At 34.4% G+C, this 17294-nt stretch overlaps 1 protein-coding gene across 7 annotated transcripts in view; it reads right to left on the reverse strand.

Annotated features, from left to right (window-relative positions):
• Pdlim5 (PDZ and LIM domain 5) overlaps positions 1 to 17294 on the reverse strand; it is a 595024-nt gene that overhangs the window by 23416 nt on the left and 554314 nt on the right. For all 7 annotated transcript variants that reach the window (XM_076864855.2, XM_076864850.2, XM_076864849.2 and 4 more), the window contains one exon: positions 4066 to 4240. In XM_076864855.2, coding sequence (XP_076720970.1) covers positions 4066 to 4240 — 175 coding nt within the window. The remainder of the gene's footprint in view (positions 1 to 4065; positions 4241 to 17294) is intronic.

Genomic DNA, 17294 nt, shown 5'->3' on the forward strand with positions numbered 1-17294 from the left:
CACTTTAAAAGTCTATATTTTAGCATCGTGGGCTGGGATTATCGCTCAGTGGTAGAGCGCTTTTATGTGAGGCACTGGGTTCAATTCTCAGCACCACATATAAACATTTTATTTACTTATTTATTTATTTTTTAGGTGTAGATGGACACAACACAATGCATTTATTTTTTTATGTGGTGCTGAGGATCGAATCCGGGTCCCGCCTGTGCTAGTTGAGTGCTCTACCGTTGAGCCACAATCCCAGCCCCACATATAAATATATTTTTAAAAAGGTCCACCGACAACTAAAAAAGATTTTTTTTAAAAAATCTTATATTATTTAAAAATATCTTAAAAATTAAAAAAATTCTTATATTTTACCATCTTAATATTATAATTTTTTTTATGTTGTGGTAGTTTAAAACATGAAGAAAAACAAAAGTGAGATCAACACTTAAATTCAAGTACTACCAGTTACTCTGTCTTGGTATATGTCTTGCTCAGAAATCTTGGTGTCTTCAGTTATTTCTTCAAATACAGGGGCTAACATGTTAAGCCAGGAAACATTTTTAAATAAAACCTTAACCAGAAGGGACAATAATTAAGAGCCATAAATAAAGGTGTGCTTAGAGGTTTAAAAGGATGATGAAATGGGCAAAGGGCTCTGCTTGCTTCTCTTTGGGGTAACCTGAGATGGCTCTGCTATGAGAAAAGTTTGAACATCACTGAGGCCCGCCCCCCCTCCCCCCAAAAAAAATCCATCAATGTTAAAATTTTTTCTCTCCCTGGGATAAAGAACAGGTTGCCCGAATTTGATTGTTCCGGGGCAGCACTGCAGACAAAGACAAGAGCCATAGCAATATGGCTATTTCTTAAAGCATTCCATATCAAGGAAGAAATTCAAGCACTATAAATTCTTCACTTCTTTCACAAAGATGCTAAGAAGCTAAACATAAATGGTTCAGTTAACTCCATGTAATACAAATGGCCAACAGATTTAATGCCACTAGAAGTAACACTCAAGAAATAAGCTAGAATGTTCATAAGCCCATTCCACGGGGAAAACTAAAACCTGGTTTTGTATATATTAGTCTGATTTCCTATGCTCCCAATTACACCAGCCCTCTAACAGTCAATCTATTCACAAGCATAAGAATTGAAGAAATGGGACTTCTATCGTAATTGGATTGGAAATGTTCCACAGCAAACTTAAAGCTTCAGTAAAAGTTTCTAAAATAAAACTCCCTATCCATTTGCAACTAGTCAAGATAATGTCTCCATAATATAGCTTAAGTAAAACATCCATAAACTTTTCAAAATTCAATTAAGTCAAAAACATTTAAACATTAGATCCAAATAAGATTATCTAAGGAATTTTAAACTGAATATGTTCTACAAAGATAACTAGTTCAGTATTAACATTTTGGTTTTTAGCATCTCCCCAGAACTACCAACTATCTTAAAAAACAAAACAAAACAAACAACAACAACAAAAAAAAAATGTAATGAACACAAAATTTTTCTTAGTTTGCCTTACATAAAAAACGTTTTTGAAAATTAGAAATATTAAAAAAGTAAATATAAAACCAAACAATATGGATTATAAACAAATATAAATTATATGGTGGAAAACTAACAATACAAATTCTAAAACCGTTTGCTTCTCAGTGATTTTGCTAGGGTATAATATTCTGTGTTGAAATATTAAACTTGCAACTGCAGCTCATTTTAAAAACAGGTGTCCAAGAGAATGTCACTTGATCTAATGCCTCTTTGCTTTGGTAAGTAATATTGACACTGAAGCTGGGAACCAGAATTATGGTTTGACCAGGTCTCTGAACTGACCACAGTCTATTCAAGCTGCTTTAGCACTTGGGCACCAGGCAAATGTGTTATGTTAATTATTGTTACATGATCTTGATATGAACTAATCCCCAATCCTATTAACTTCCTCAGTAAATGAAGCTTTAATGCTTAAGTGATAACAAGTGCTGGACAATACAGAATATAAAACTCAGTAGATGAAGGAGCAATAAGCGATGGCCATATATTTAGTTCATATGGTAGAATGTCTGCATTAAAATTGCAACCTGGCCTGGCACTCCATTTGAAAAAAAGGCAGGTAGGGGTGACGAATGCAATTTCTACTTTTATCTTCACACTTTCTCCCTATTAAGTAAGTTTTCAAAAGTACTAGTAGTAGGGATTGCAGAATGTTACAGAATTTAATAATCAGACAACATGAATCAGCAACTGATATCGCTTAACATTTTGTTATCTTATCTAGTACTTGTTTACAATAGCACATAAATAACAGCAGTGATTTCTGTTTCCATAGAGGCTTTAAAAAAAAAAAGAATTCATACCCCATTTGAATCAAATATATGATCTGTCAAAATCATTGTATTGTCTTGAGCAACTAATTAAAAAAAAAAAGTAGTATCTCTAAACACCAGTCCAGGTAGCCAAAGTACTAAAAAACTTGTAACTATGTAATAAGTCAGCATTTACCTTTATATTTTGTTAATATTAAACCAAATATATAACAAATGGTCATACTTAAAAACATTACATTGTTTCTTTTATTGGGATAGAGCAGCACCATATTAGATTTTATATTATTTTTTTCCTGTAAGACAAGAACTCTGTTGAAGACTTTTTAAGAAAATGAGTAACCAAATTGACACTCTAACCAAATTCACTGAAGTAGGAATTGGCCTAGAGTCCTATCTAGTCTGTGCAGTTAAGCCACTGAGTGTTTTCTGTATGTGGACACTGTGCTAGACTTTGGAAACTTGTACTGATTTGTCCCTTCTCCTCATAACCACTATCACTACTATCACTACAAACTGGTTAATTCTTATGAAGTAGAATTAACTCTGAATAATACAACTTAAGTAAACAGTAACAATTTACAAAATACCATATTATGATCCTATTTCTGTAAAGTGATATCTGGCTATGTTTTAAAAGTCTGTACTAAAATATTTATAATGGTTATCTTGGGAGACAGGATTATATGTGAATTTGATTTTTGATGTCTGCTTTTCTGTATTTTTAAAACATCACTACCAACACTGACTACTTAAAAAATGCTATTTTATTTTTAATTTTGTAGTGTGTTATATTCTTGTAACATTGTTTAATTAATAGTTGGTTAAGGAAAACAATTACTTGGGTTCCATTTTAATATTATGCCAAGTAATTTTTATGTACTAGAGGAGGGGATTATGTTTTAAGAAAGTCTTAACTTCATTCAGTGAAGCCGTTGTTTCAACAGTTTCAAAACAGGATGATTTAGAAAAGAACAGAGAATGAGCAATAATTTCAAACAATTATTTGTTATTGTCAACAAGGCAACTCACAAAGAGGAAACAAGGTCCTTTAGATGAGATATTTGCAAATTGGCCCTTAGACCTACACCTCATAAAATTTTAAAAGCCACCTATTAAAAATGCTAAGAGATTTAAAAAGTTCCAGAATAGTATACTCACTTAAGATATCTGTACATTTTCCCCTTTTTGGCAGTTTAAGAAACAGTAAAATAGGTTTGAGAAAAAAATGTTTTAAAGAAGCAGGTTATGACCTAACCTAACATTTAGGGCATTTATGAACAAAACTGAAGGTAATTATATCTTTCAATGCTTAGGTATTTGAAAATCCAATATTTTCTCTAGGGCTTAAAGTTCTTTATACTGCTACTTATTTTTCATCTAAATGAAAGTTCTCACTTTTATAATTTGTAAAATACAAAGTTGAGATAAATGATTTCAGGGTACCTTTAAGTCTTAAAATTTTATTATTCTCTGAAGGACCAAATTAATCACTATCTTTCCTTAGTTCTGATAGGAATTAATACCTGAAACAATTGGTAATTTCAGTTTTATTTTTACCAGGCCCAGAATTACTTCTCATTAAAATAGGTTTAATTAAAATATATATTTACATTTATTTATTTCAACACTATTATACAGAATTATGGCAAGAATATTTTTACTAATAAAATTGCAAATATTATAGAATATTTTAAAACAACAACATTGTTATCAAGGACTTTGGAGAAAATTTCAAAAATAAATAACCAACCTGATGACCTGATTACAGTGGGCACACATTGGAGTTCTTTTCCCAGCAGGAATGTGCTCAGCTCTCTGCACTAAAGTATCCTGGTCACTTGGCTGGGGCTGCCCCACAGTGGAGTTGGCTGTTGCCCCTGCTCCTGAGGGAGTCCCACTGTTTGAGATTCTTCCAATGGAAGGTGCTGGGAGTTAAAACACAGATAAATCAGAATGAGAATTCGTCAAATAAAAACTTCTCCTAAGAAGCAAATAATCTTTAAAATTATATTTTACTCAGTCTTATATTTGTGGTAAAGTTATGACCCAAATACTGGGCTTTGGTTATACAGACAAGTATAAAAGAAGAAAATGATTATAACACAGTAGAAGAGTTATGACAAATGTATGCATTGGATGCTTGCTCTGCTTCCAAGAGGAGCTATGGCTAGGTCAATAACAAAGGTGATATATTTCTAGTTATCTAGAAATTTCTACTAACCACTAACTAGACTTCATTCCAAATGTATCATTGGCACATTAAAAACCTCAGTGTATTGAAGACAAAAACAAACTATATTCCCTCTTGCAATATGTGCTAAGTAGATTATGCAACCAGTTACCCAAGCATATAAGGTGGCTACCTAGAATCATCTTTGTTCCTTCCCCTCCTCATGTTTGGTGAGAACAGGTCTTGCTGATTGATTGTATACCACACACAATTCTTGATTTTGCTCCCTCTTCTCCATTTCTGCAACAGTGTCCTGCTTCAGGTTCTCAGTATCTTCTGTATTATCTGCCAAAATTCACCCTTCTAACTGCCACTTAAGACTGAAATCTTAATCAACCACAACTCTGTGGAGAGCCTTTCAAGACCTGCTGTTCATGGCCAGTGAGTTCAGGCCTCTAAGCACCCTATGCAAATCCCTCCTGCTCCACAACTTCATCATTCCCCTATGCTGCCTCTCAATGCTTCAACACCAAACTGCCTCACTTTTTCTTGTGAATGGGGCTATCTATACACAGGCTAGGTTTGCTCTTAGTAATGTCATTTTTCTACCCTCCTTCCTATTTGCAAAGTAACCACTGCTTACTATTTAAGTCAGCTTCTGAGAAACCCTCCCTGAACCACCTCTGCACATGGCCCTTTCTACACATTCTAGATCCAATGTTTCTCTTTGATGTTCCCATAATTTTCTGTGAATGTCTTTATTATTGCTTCTACTGCGTATGTGTGTGTCTCTTTTTCTCCAATTAGACAATTTGCTCCCAAGAACTGTCTTATTTATCACTCTTGCAGTTGCAAGAGTGTTTGAAATGAATAAATGAATGAATGAACTGGGACTGACACATAAGTGAACAAATGTGAAAACTGGAAGTGAGTGAAACCGGCAGAAGGCCTTCCTCTTACCCACAGGCCACTAAACTATGATGGAAGAGAAAAGATACATACTAAATGGTTTTAAATAAACAACAAAATACATGAAAATCATTTCAAATGAACAACAGAATGTGTGTTTATAGATGGACATATTTACATATATACCAACACAAGTTGACAGTATCTATATTAAAGTGTGGTTGGAATGGGGTAAGATTAATTAAAATAATTGTATGGACACCTCACAAGAATAAAGCCTGTTTCGCTATGATGTGCAATTACAGATGCAGAAGCCCAGCATTTGTGAACACTTAGCACATCTTTGGTGCTAGGCCTGAGACTCCATCTGTAAAATGGCACTTTATAGGACAGGGATCTCGACTGAGGAAGGAAAAGTATTAATAGGGTATTAATAAATACCAAATAAATTATAGTGAAGTCTGCTAGACCAGGAACATGTTTCCATTATCTTAGGCTCTCACTTTCTCTCACAGAACTGGAAAAGAGAATTACTGCAATATTCACTTAGTACAGCTTCCTCCTTCTCATTTACTCTCACAATGCAACTCCCATCTCTGGCTCTTTAGTTTCTAATCCAGGTTTATATTTTCAATGCCAAACCCAGTTATTGTCTTTAAATTTAAGACAGTAAGTGGACTTTCCTCTTCCCGCATATACTACCACATAAGCAGGCACAGGACTCTGCTTCCAATTTCCCTGATGCTTCATCCCTAGGCCCTAGCAACTGTTTCAAAGAACATGTTCTTAAGCTGGTCCCTCATTTCTAATTCAAACCCATTTGAGTTCTGGTCTTGAATTCCTCAAGTCAGGATTATTATAGGTCTTCTAATCATATATCTGCTGCCAGTCTCTTCTTCAACCTGTTATGCTACATTTTTTTTCAAAAACACTACTCTGATCATATTGTCTTGCTCATAAAACTGTGACTCCTCCTTGCAAACTGTATGCAGCCCATCACTCACTGGGCCTACTCCAATCTTCCTAATAACTGTTTTTTATTCTTCCCTAAATATCATTTCCATCACCATCATACTAAGTTACTTTTGTTTAATGTTAAACTTGTGCGAATACTATTTAAAGGTACTATTCTCACGTTTTTTTCCAAAAGTCCTGTAATTTCAGTATGATTGGTGCTACTTTTTAGTTTGTGAGGAATCTGAGTAAAGAGAGGTTAAGAAACCTGCCCAAAGTCACATAGCAAGAAAAGGCAATCTTGTTACTGGGTAATCTGGCTTCTTAGTCTGTATTCTTAAACACTGTGCTATATTTTACTCACTGTCCCTTGAGTATGCCATACCAGACCCTGCCTCTATGATCCCCCTGTCAATGAAATGCCCCTTTCTCCACTGCTACTTAGGTTTTTTCATTCTGCAAGGTTCATATGAGTACCATTTTCTTCTCTAAAGTTTCCTCTGAGCATTATGGCTAGAAGAGTCCTTCCTATATGATTTCTTTGGTATTTATTAATATCCTATTAATACTTTTCCTTCCTCAGTCGATTATTAACTCTTAGAAATAGGCATAAACTGCATATTCTTTTCTATTACCACAAGATTGCCTTGCAAATAGAAAGTGAAAAATTAATATTTAATCGATTAAATGGAAAAGAAGGTTCCAAATCACTTTTTGTTTTTTGCCTTTAAACTATACAAACAGGTATTTTAAAAATGTGGATTAGGTCCAGGATTTTCAGGATTTGTGATAATGAGAAAGTTACTGACTGGAAAATCTGAAAATCAGACCTCAAAGACAAATCAAACCCTTTCATCTACCATGTGCCTTTGTATTATCACATTATCTATGCATAAGCCCTAAAGTGCTGAGGCACTGAGACAATTTTAGCATTAAAAGAGTGTAGTAATTCTCCATCAGTCATTGTAAAAATGGGACATATCCATCTGGCCCATGCCTCAAGCAGAAGGTATATGAGTGACAAACTCATTTAACATGAGCATTCATTCTTACACATGAAACATGCGACTATATCTTAAAAACATAAGAAGGCTCTTGGTTCTACTGCTTTCCTTTTTTTTTGGTGGGTGGGGGGGAAGAAAAGCCTTGCTTCTGTTACTGCCCCATTTTAACTACTTTGGATATAAGAGAAATTCTCACACCTCCTTGCTGCATTGCTAGCTTGGCTCGCATACAAAGTCATACAAGCCCTGTTAATTACTGAGTCCTGAACATTTCCAAAGAACAGTTATTTCCCATATGAATAAATGATGTTTCATTTCTTCAGACTGAATTTCTCACTACTCCAGCACAGGAGTGGGCAACCTCTGAGCTGTCAAGTGCCAACTCCCTGGCCTCTACTCACAGGAGAGGGAGGCACAAGAAGGTGAGGTCTCAGGAGAAGGGAAACACCACAAAAGGAGCCCTGCTTCCATTATTATTTTGTAGACAACTGCATTCCTACACACAGAAAACCATTTTTCCACAGCACAGTGACCAAAATGCTTCATGTATGAAACCCATTATAAAAATCTTCTATTTGTATGCAGAAAAATTGATCTCTTTAGAGATAGTTTGAAGATGACTATCTGTATCTTCAAACTAAGAAGCTTTTTTTCTTTGAAGTTCTATTAAGACCATTAAATAGGAGCGCTGAATCAACCCCACATCATAATGTAGGAATCTAAGTCACAAAGTCTAGTAACTTACTCAAAGTGAATAATGAGTCAGTAAAGTGTCACAATGAGAATACTGAGAAGAAGTGACTTAACTCCAGATTTCCTTTTCAACCTTAATCTTGAGCAACTTTCATTAAATTCAGCTTTTTTTGTGGGCAAATCCTACTCTACTGGGACCCTGTTTGGAAATTAATTTCTTTTCATTTGCATCAGATATATTTCAGCTCCACAAAACTCATAGAAATTCAAACCCACTAGCTATCCTTCAAGTCAACAGTACTGGTGACAATCTCACTCATTAATTTAAAAAATTGTTATTTATGAGTCTTCTAAAGGTTATGAATGGCATATATTCTCATCTTATTTTTTCTTTTGTTTTTTGACCCTATGATAGTCAAACCTAAGGTTACAAAGATTATCATTAAATGAATTCAACACAAAGTAACTGAGGGAGAAACCTAGCAGTGTATTAGAATGCTTTCGCAGTACTTATTAAAGAAATCTGTCAAGTTAACCAAGTAAAATATACTCAGTGCATAACATGTTGAGTTGCTAGTTTTAAAAATATTTGTCATGTTGATACATCAGAATTTTTAAAAAGCCAACAAATCCCTGGCTTACTACATATAAGTTTAATTTACTACAAAGAAAAACCATCTCTTTGGACTATAGACTATTAATTGGAGATAAAGAATTAAAAAAAATTGAACCATGTAATATTAATTAATTTGATAGAGCACTTATTTGCTGTTACTCACCAAGTCTTTATGGTATTTCATTTGGCAAGATAAAGTGAAAATTCTTCAATCTAGAAAGATCTTAACTGCATTTTTTTTTCCTGAGCAGATAATTCAGGTTTTTAATTTAATTTAATCATTTGGTACTGGAAATTGAACCCAGTTTCTGAGCTACATTCTCAGTCCTGTTATTTTTTGAGGCAGGGTTTTGCTAAATTGGTGAGGCCGACTAGAACTTGTGATCCACCCGCCTTGGCCCCCATATCTCTGGGATTACAGGCCTGTGCTACTGCATGTGCTAGATAATTCAGGTTTGTATTATTTAGTGAAATATTCAACACAAGTTTTAAATGGTCCGAGGGCTAGTTTTCTAATCGCTTCAAGTTCCTTATCAGGTGATTATCAAGATTATTCAAATAATTGCTGCACTAATAGGCGATATACATTAAAAGGTACTTGCTATATACGTTATAAAAAAGTTTTCTGTGAGAAATAGAATTCTTGGTAGTACAATGTGTGATTTCTCTGGATGTATTCTAACTATATTAAGAATAAGATGGGTTATTTAATATTTGTGCTCTTGATTCCTGTTCCTAAATGACAGTTAATTCTAACCAAATGCATTTAAAATAGCAGTGAACATTACAATGCATATATTAAGCACCTGGCCAAACTATACCTGAATAGGCATGATACAAATTAGTTGATTCTTTGGTTCAAATAAAATTATTCAATTAACAGTTAAAAAATTCTTATTACTGACATATACTAGGTGATAAAATACTATATTATGTCAGACTTTACTTGGACACATAATATAAATCAATTGGGGAATAATATCACAAAGAGCAAATATTAGTGATAACAGATGTTGTCAATGTCATCTAAGGCAGCTTACTCTTACTGGATGTAATGTTTTTGTATTGCTAAACATATCACTTAGGAGGAGGGCAAGATGGGTGTTCAAAGATGAATTGCCCATGATAATACAAAAAACATAATCTGATAACATGACAGTACAAAAAACATAACCTGATAAGGTCAACTGATGAGCAATTTTAACTCCATTTGCATCCTCAGTTCTCCACAGTACATCCTGGTGTAGGTCATCAACATCTCTTGTTTGGGTTACCACAGAGTCCACCTACAGCTCTCCTTGCTTCTACCCTTGCCACTAGCACAGAAGCCAGCAAAAATGAAGTCAGACCATTCTATTCCTCAAGTCCAACCTTCCAATAACTCCCTTTGAACATACCACTAAACCCAAAGATCTCATAGGGTTGATCCCTGCCACTTCTTTGACCATGCTCTCTTGTCACTCTATCCCTTGTCCACTATATAACAAACATGTTGGCCTTATTATTCCTCTAAAATTACCAGCATGCTTTTAATTCAGAGCCCCTGTGCCTTCTATTCCCTCTTCCCCATATTGTCATTGTTGCTTTTTGACTGCCCTATGCAAAACCGCACATACCCCCTGCCAAGCCAGCACTCCCTGTATTCCTTAACTGGTTTATCTTTTGACATTGCACCCATCACCATCTGATGTATCATACACTTTTTTAAAATTGTTAATCAGCTGTCTCTCCATACCTTGAGGCCACGCATGCTGTCTACTTTGTTCATGCTCTCTCCCTAGCACCTAGAATAGTCCCTGGCTTATTGCCCAATAAATGTTTGCTTACAGAAGAAGGACTCCAATGCCCAAATTATTCTTTCTATATTAAAGGGAACAAGATTCTAGAGAAATTGGTGATTCTAGGATGGGCCAAAAAATGAACAGTGATAGTATAGAATATCGTTTCATATTAGAAAGCAGGCAACACTACTGGGGTTGTATCAAAAGGATTGGAAGAAGCAGATAGGGCAGTTTGAGCATTATTAATAATTACAAGGGACTGAAATAATCTAATATGTTCAAATTCTAAGTTCACAATGATTCTAGAGTTTTAAAAAACCCACATTTTATAATCTCTACAGGATGGTAAGGAACCAATTCATTATTTTGAAAACCAGTAAAATTTAACAAAGGCAAAGAATCTTTGACCATTATGACTTCATAACTGATCATGTTTGATTTCTTATTTCTCTGTCATCTTTTAGATTATTTTTAAGTAAATTTGAGATATAGCATTTAATCCCTAATATTGCAGTATACCTAAAATACTCTTCTAAAAACATAATGTTTTATCACAATTAAAATTATTCCTTAATATCATCAAACAATCAAATTAATTTTTTTCTTATTATATACTGTATTAGTTTCCTATTGCTACTATAATAAATTACCAAAACAGCTTGCCTTAAAAACAACACAGTCAGGGCTGGGGTTGTGGCTCAGCGGTACAACACTTGCCTAGCACACAAGAGGCCCTGGGTTTGATCCTCAGCACCACATAAAAATAAGTAAAATAAAGGTATTATGTCCAACCACAATTAAAAAATAATATTAAAAAACCCATAATCTTATTTTCTTATAGTTTTCCTATACAGATATTGCTGGATCAAAATCAAGGTATTGGCAGGATGTTTCTTTCTGCTGAAGGATTTAGGGAAATTTATTCCCTAGTTTCTATAGACTGCCCAAAGTCTCTGGTTTATGGCCAGTCCACCATCTTCAAAGACAGCAATACAAGATAAAGCCCTTTTCACATTGTGTCACTCTGATCCTCTCTTCATTCTTCCCTGTTCCACTTCTGAAGACCCTTATGATATATACTGAGTTACACTAAGATAATCTCCCCATCTTAAGGTCAACTGATGAGCAATTTTAACTCCATTTGCATCCTCAATTCTCCTCTGCCACATAACACAACATATTCACAGGTTCAGTGTATTAGAAAATGTACAGCTACCATATATCTCCCACTGCAGTATTAAACAGGATCCAAATAAGGTCCATATATTATACTTGTCTCTTAAATTCCTTCTAATCTATAATTCCCTCTATCACTACATCCTTTGTAACATATATGCAGAAGAAACCAAGTCTTTATTAATATACACACATATGTATATACATATATGTATATATATACACATTTATATATATTTGAACTTTTTAATGTTATCGAGTTAAAAGAAATAGAGGATAACAACACTGTTTCATTTTTACAATGACACCATAAATTGCCATTATTACTATTTTATAGCTCAAGAATATAAAGCTCAGAAAGGATAAATGACTTGCCCAAGGATGTGCCGAATAATGAAATAAAATAAATGTTTTCTGAACAACTACTACGAATCAAGCAATGTGCTGGGTTTTACCACTGTGAACAAGACAGACATAATTTCTGCCCCCATGGAGTTTAAAGAATGTTACAGATCAATTATGTTATAGAAGAAGCTCTAGATCAACTGATGAAATGCCCCTCAAAGGCACATATGTTAACAGCTTGGTGTCTCCAGACCATGGTGCTAGTGGAAGGTGGTAGGACCTTTAAGAGGTGGGACCTAGTGGGACATCATTGGGGCATGCCCTTGAAGGGACTGGTGGATTCCAGTCTCTTCCTCTCTTTCATTCTTGGCCATGCGATGATTGGGTTCCCTCACAGTGCACTCCTGCAATGATGCCACAGGCTAAATGTTGTAGGAGCCAATTGACTATGGACTGAAACTTCCAAAACTGTGAGCCAGAATAAACCTTTACTCTTTAAGTGGATTATCCCAGGTATTCTGTTATACTAACAGAAAGCTAACTAATGTATTGTATAAGTTCGAGGAATCAGTATATTACTGTTTACTAGTATAAATATTTATAGTCATTTAACAACTATATATTGAAATTCTATACAGTGGCAGGCACTCTGCTACATGTGAATGAATGCACAGTAGACGATAAGAGCAAGATAGGTCTTTTCCCTCAAAGGGTGCACCCCCGCCTTTTTTTTTTTTTTTTTTTCAGTTGGAGGCACCTGTGGTTCATTTTAGCCCAGTTTGTTGAATATGTGAACTCATTAGAAATATCAAAACTAGAAAAACTGAACAGGGGTCACCAGCATATTGATGACATTTGAGTCATGGGAGTGAGGTAGTTTAGGAAAAGTGCATCATGAAGGAAGAAAAGCTCCTTAGGTAGAAAGCAAATAAAAAAACACTTTAGGGATGGACATAGATAGGATAAACACCAGCAGAGTATGTCATGGAAGCCAATGAAGGGAGAATGTGGGCTCTTGAACCCAGAACCATGTCTGTTTGACTCCAAAGGTTACGTCCCTATTGCGTAAATCAAGCATTTATCATGTATCAATTCTTGCCAAGGTATGGCTTTGCCAGTGACTGCCTTGATACATTATATGAAGGCAGATCTCCTCAATTTGATCTAAACCTGGAAATACTAACTTCCAGACCAGTTTAGAGGAGAGGCTAGTGATAACTGAAATGATTAATTTTTGCTATTTTAATTTCCCTACCGAGCCTACAAGAATAAATTTAGGAATAATGTATGAAAGCATTATTTTTGATTTACCCTGGTGTCCTTAACAGCTTAGATTATCACCTTTAAGCCATTCATGTATTTGTAAATGACAAGTTTAATTTCCTACAGAGTTCTTTCTTTCCCTAAACCTAGCTGCCTGTGCTTTTTAATCATTATAATTAATGGATACACGGTTCCTTAAATAAAACATATGGCTATAAGGCTGAATATCCATGTTTTGAAAAATGTTTGAGACTTCATGTTTAAATTTTAAAAAATCTTATAAGAGAAACATAATTGCAGATTTAATACTTTTGCCATGGACAAACAGGAAAGAACCACTAAATCCATTTTGTTGTACAAACTCCATAGAGCTGTAAATACTTCAACCACTACATTTGGATTAAGATAAAGCAACAAAGAAAATTATGGGAATCAATCTAGGGATAACCATAAAGCATTTCTGATTCCTTATTTAAAAATCCTGTAATATTTCAATCTCATTGTTAGAAGTTAAGGTTTGTATTGAAAGTATCTATGAATACAAATGTCCCCCACTGCAAAAAGAAAAGACAAATGTTCACAAGGCAGAAGTCATCCGTTTATGGTGTGAGAAACAACTGGCTGAATTGCAAGGGGTGTTCCTGTTGAAAACGTGGAGGCTAATACTATACTTATATAAATAACTGGGCTACATCAAAGTGACGTTCTGGCACTCTTGGGGGAGATAAAGTATCATAATTCAGCGTCTCAGAATATGTCCTCAAAGGTATGGCAGAAATTTTACACATACTAAATTGGGCAGTAGTGATGGCAGCAAGCTTGCATATTATTGTACACAGTCAGTGCTTTCTCCTCTGCCCCTTCCCCAACCATCCCAGACAGATGGTGGCCAAGAGAAGCACAGGATCTGTGCATTTTGTCTGTCAAGCTCCTTGCTTTGGAAGAATAAACAGCAGTCTACTCTTTGTAATCCGGGCATGAAATCATATCCAACTGAAATGGAAAAAGTTAAGCCAAGATCTAAGATCAGAGAGCATTATGAAGAGGTTTATGCAATTTTTATTAAATGGAATCAAGGATTTTTTTAAACTCAATGATTAAAAGCAAAATTGGACAGATTAAACTATTATCATTTTTCTAAGCAGTTGAGAATGCTGGTATGTATTCCATAAAGAACTGGAACAGGTGCACCCAAGGCTAAGTATCAAGTATTTCCGCAACTTCAGGAGGTTAGTTTCTTCCATTAGCAACCAGTCTTTCAACTTTAAGAACACAGATTAAACTAGATCGAGACTGTCTTAATTAAAGTGAACATAGGACTTGGATTAGGTTTAGTTCTCTTTTTAATTTCTTACATCACACGTAATCAAAAATTGGGTACACACAGACTTGTCTTTTTTCCCACACTGACTGACGTTATGTAGAAGACTTCCATTTGGTCAGAGTACAAGTAAAAGAAACCCAGCATGTACCTTGCAAACAAAGAAACAAGATACTAAAGTATCCGGTTTTGCCATCATTCAATTAAAGTAAAAAAAAATATATCTATCCAATGTATGCAGAATTTTCTGAATATTCTCAATATCATTGCAATTGTAATTTAAAAATGGGAAGACAAGTCCATACTTTAATTGTGAGAGGCCAATGTGGTTTGTATCATTAAAAATTAAAAAGACATAAAGAACAAAGGGGGGGACAAAGAAAATATTTTAAAAAAACAAGCATAATTCTTTACATCAGGTATACTAAAGAGGACAACTGGCAAAGTTTTATAGATTTTGTAAGCTAAAAACTAATTTAAAATATTAAATTTGTAGAATTTTGCTCATATTGGATGAAAAAACTTGTAAGAACATACATTAAAATTATGTCATACTCACAATAAATCTAGAGTTCTGGCATATCATGTTTCCTAAGTAAGGAAACCAAAATGGGTTAATCTCATATAAATGAAAAAGAAGCCTAAACTCAAAGATAAAAGAAGGTGGTATCATGGGACTGGGGTTGTGGCTCAGTGGTAGAACACTTGCCTAGCATGTGTGAGGCACTGGGTTCGATTCTCAGCACCACATATAAATAAAATAAAGGACCACTGACAACTAAAAAAATTTAAAAAAAAGAAGGTGGTATCTATGGCTTAAATCACTCATACAAATAGAATATGCATCATGTAGGGGAAAATAATTAAAGTAGAAAGGAAAAAATTAGGGAGGTTTCCCTTGTCAAACAATATTGATTCACAATGTCTCTAATGATGAATACATATGGCTGTAAAATTTTAAAATCAGGAATGTCCTCATGTCTTTATAACTATTCTCTTAAGATCTAATTCTCATTTAAAGTCATTAGATCTCTGAAATTTAAAAAAAAAACAAAAAAACTTTAGGACTGGGATTGTGGCTCAGTGGCAGAGCTCTTGCCTTACATGTATGAGGCACTGGGTTTGATCCTCAGCACCACATAAAAATAAATAAATAAAATGAAGTTATAAAAAAACAATTTTATTATCACTATTCAAAAGTATGTTTGATTTTTCACACTTTTTTTTAAAAGAACTGTCACTTAGCTCTTTTAAGGCTGGAGTAAGGCAATAAATCTAACATAATGACATAATGTTAAGATACACTTGGTTGGGCTGGGGATGTGGCTCAAGCGGTAGCGCGCTTGCCTGGCATGCGTGTGGCCAGGGTTCGATCCTCAGCACCACATACAAACAAAGATCTTGTGTCCGCCGAAAACTAAAACATAAATATTAAAAAAAAAAAAGATTAAAAAAAAAAAAGATACACTTGGTTCACAGTTCTATTGTTTTCTAGCTGTGACATTAGAAATGTCATCATTCTGGGTCTTATGTTTCCTTGTATGTAAAACAGCAATAATAACTACCTCAAAATGTGAGAAAGTAAAATGAGGCAATGTAAGTAAAATGTTTACTTATGGCTCCTTGAATTTTAAGAAATATTTCATAAATGTCAGTTATTATTATGTTTTGACATAAGATCTTACATGGTTAACAAATAAAACATCCATTCACTCATAAAGTACTTAAGAGACACACAATGTTTACACCCAGGAATTCTTCTGGTAGGAAAGATTCATCCAGGGATATGACATCTGCCTCCAAATGGTTTATCTTTGGGAGGGTAAGATAGACAAACAAATATGCACTGTGTCGCAACATCAGTGATGAAAAGGGTGTTCACAGCCCACTCCCCAATAAAGTTTTCACCTCCTGTGCAGAATTATCAAGCACAAAATTTTTCTTATTCATATGGTTTAAGCCTAGAGTTTATAATACTTTCTGTAAAGAGCCAGAGAGTAAATATTTACGACTTTATGAGACTTTCAAACTCTTTTGCAAGCATTCAACTCTGCCATTGGAGCATGAAAGTAGCCACAGACAATATGTATGGCTGTGCTTCAATAAAACTTCATTTACAAAAACAAGTGGTGGTCTAGATGTGAGCAAGAACCATATTATCCTAACCTAATGCCTGACTTAAAGCATATGCAATTTATAAGATGTAGTAACTCTTTATGAAAAGCATTTATAGACAAATCAAGATATTTTCTTTTATAAAAGATTTAATTCATTAATGTCAGGATAAAAGAAATACAGGGAGAAAGAAGAGCTTTCACAGATGTGTACTTGAAGCTTTCAATGTAAAAATATATCCCAATAAAAGAACATTTAGAAGAAAGAAAGAAGGTGGTTAATGGTTGTTACATTTCTTTTTTTCTAAGAATCATAATAATTTTAAACAAAAATCTACTCATTTTATAAGAAGATACAAAATATTTAGATGCTTCACACATCAATTTTGAAAATAAATGTGTCCACTCAGACCTTCATGGCAAGTGGACTATATAATGATATCAAAATGCAGGGGAGCAGATGGCAAAAAAACATTATTAGAAGAGATGAAATACATGCAACTGGTATGATTTTACTTATTCGTATAAAAATTTTAAGATGGAACCAATAAATCTATCCATCTTAGCTAAGCAAATCTAGTTATCTCGATTTATTAGTGTAGCACGAAGCCTACAATGAAATTTGGGGTGGTT

Source organism: Callospermophilus lateralis, chromosome 8 (genome assembly GCF_048772815.1).
Source record: "Callospermophilus lateralis isolate mCalLat2 chromosome 8, mCalLat2.hap1, whole genome shotgun sequence".
Lineage (NCBI taxonomy): Eukaryota > Metazoa > Chordata > Mammalia > Rodentia > Sciuridae > Callospermophilus > Callospermophilus lateralis.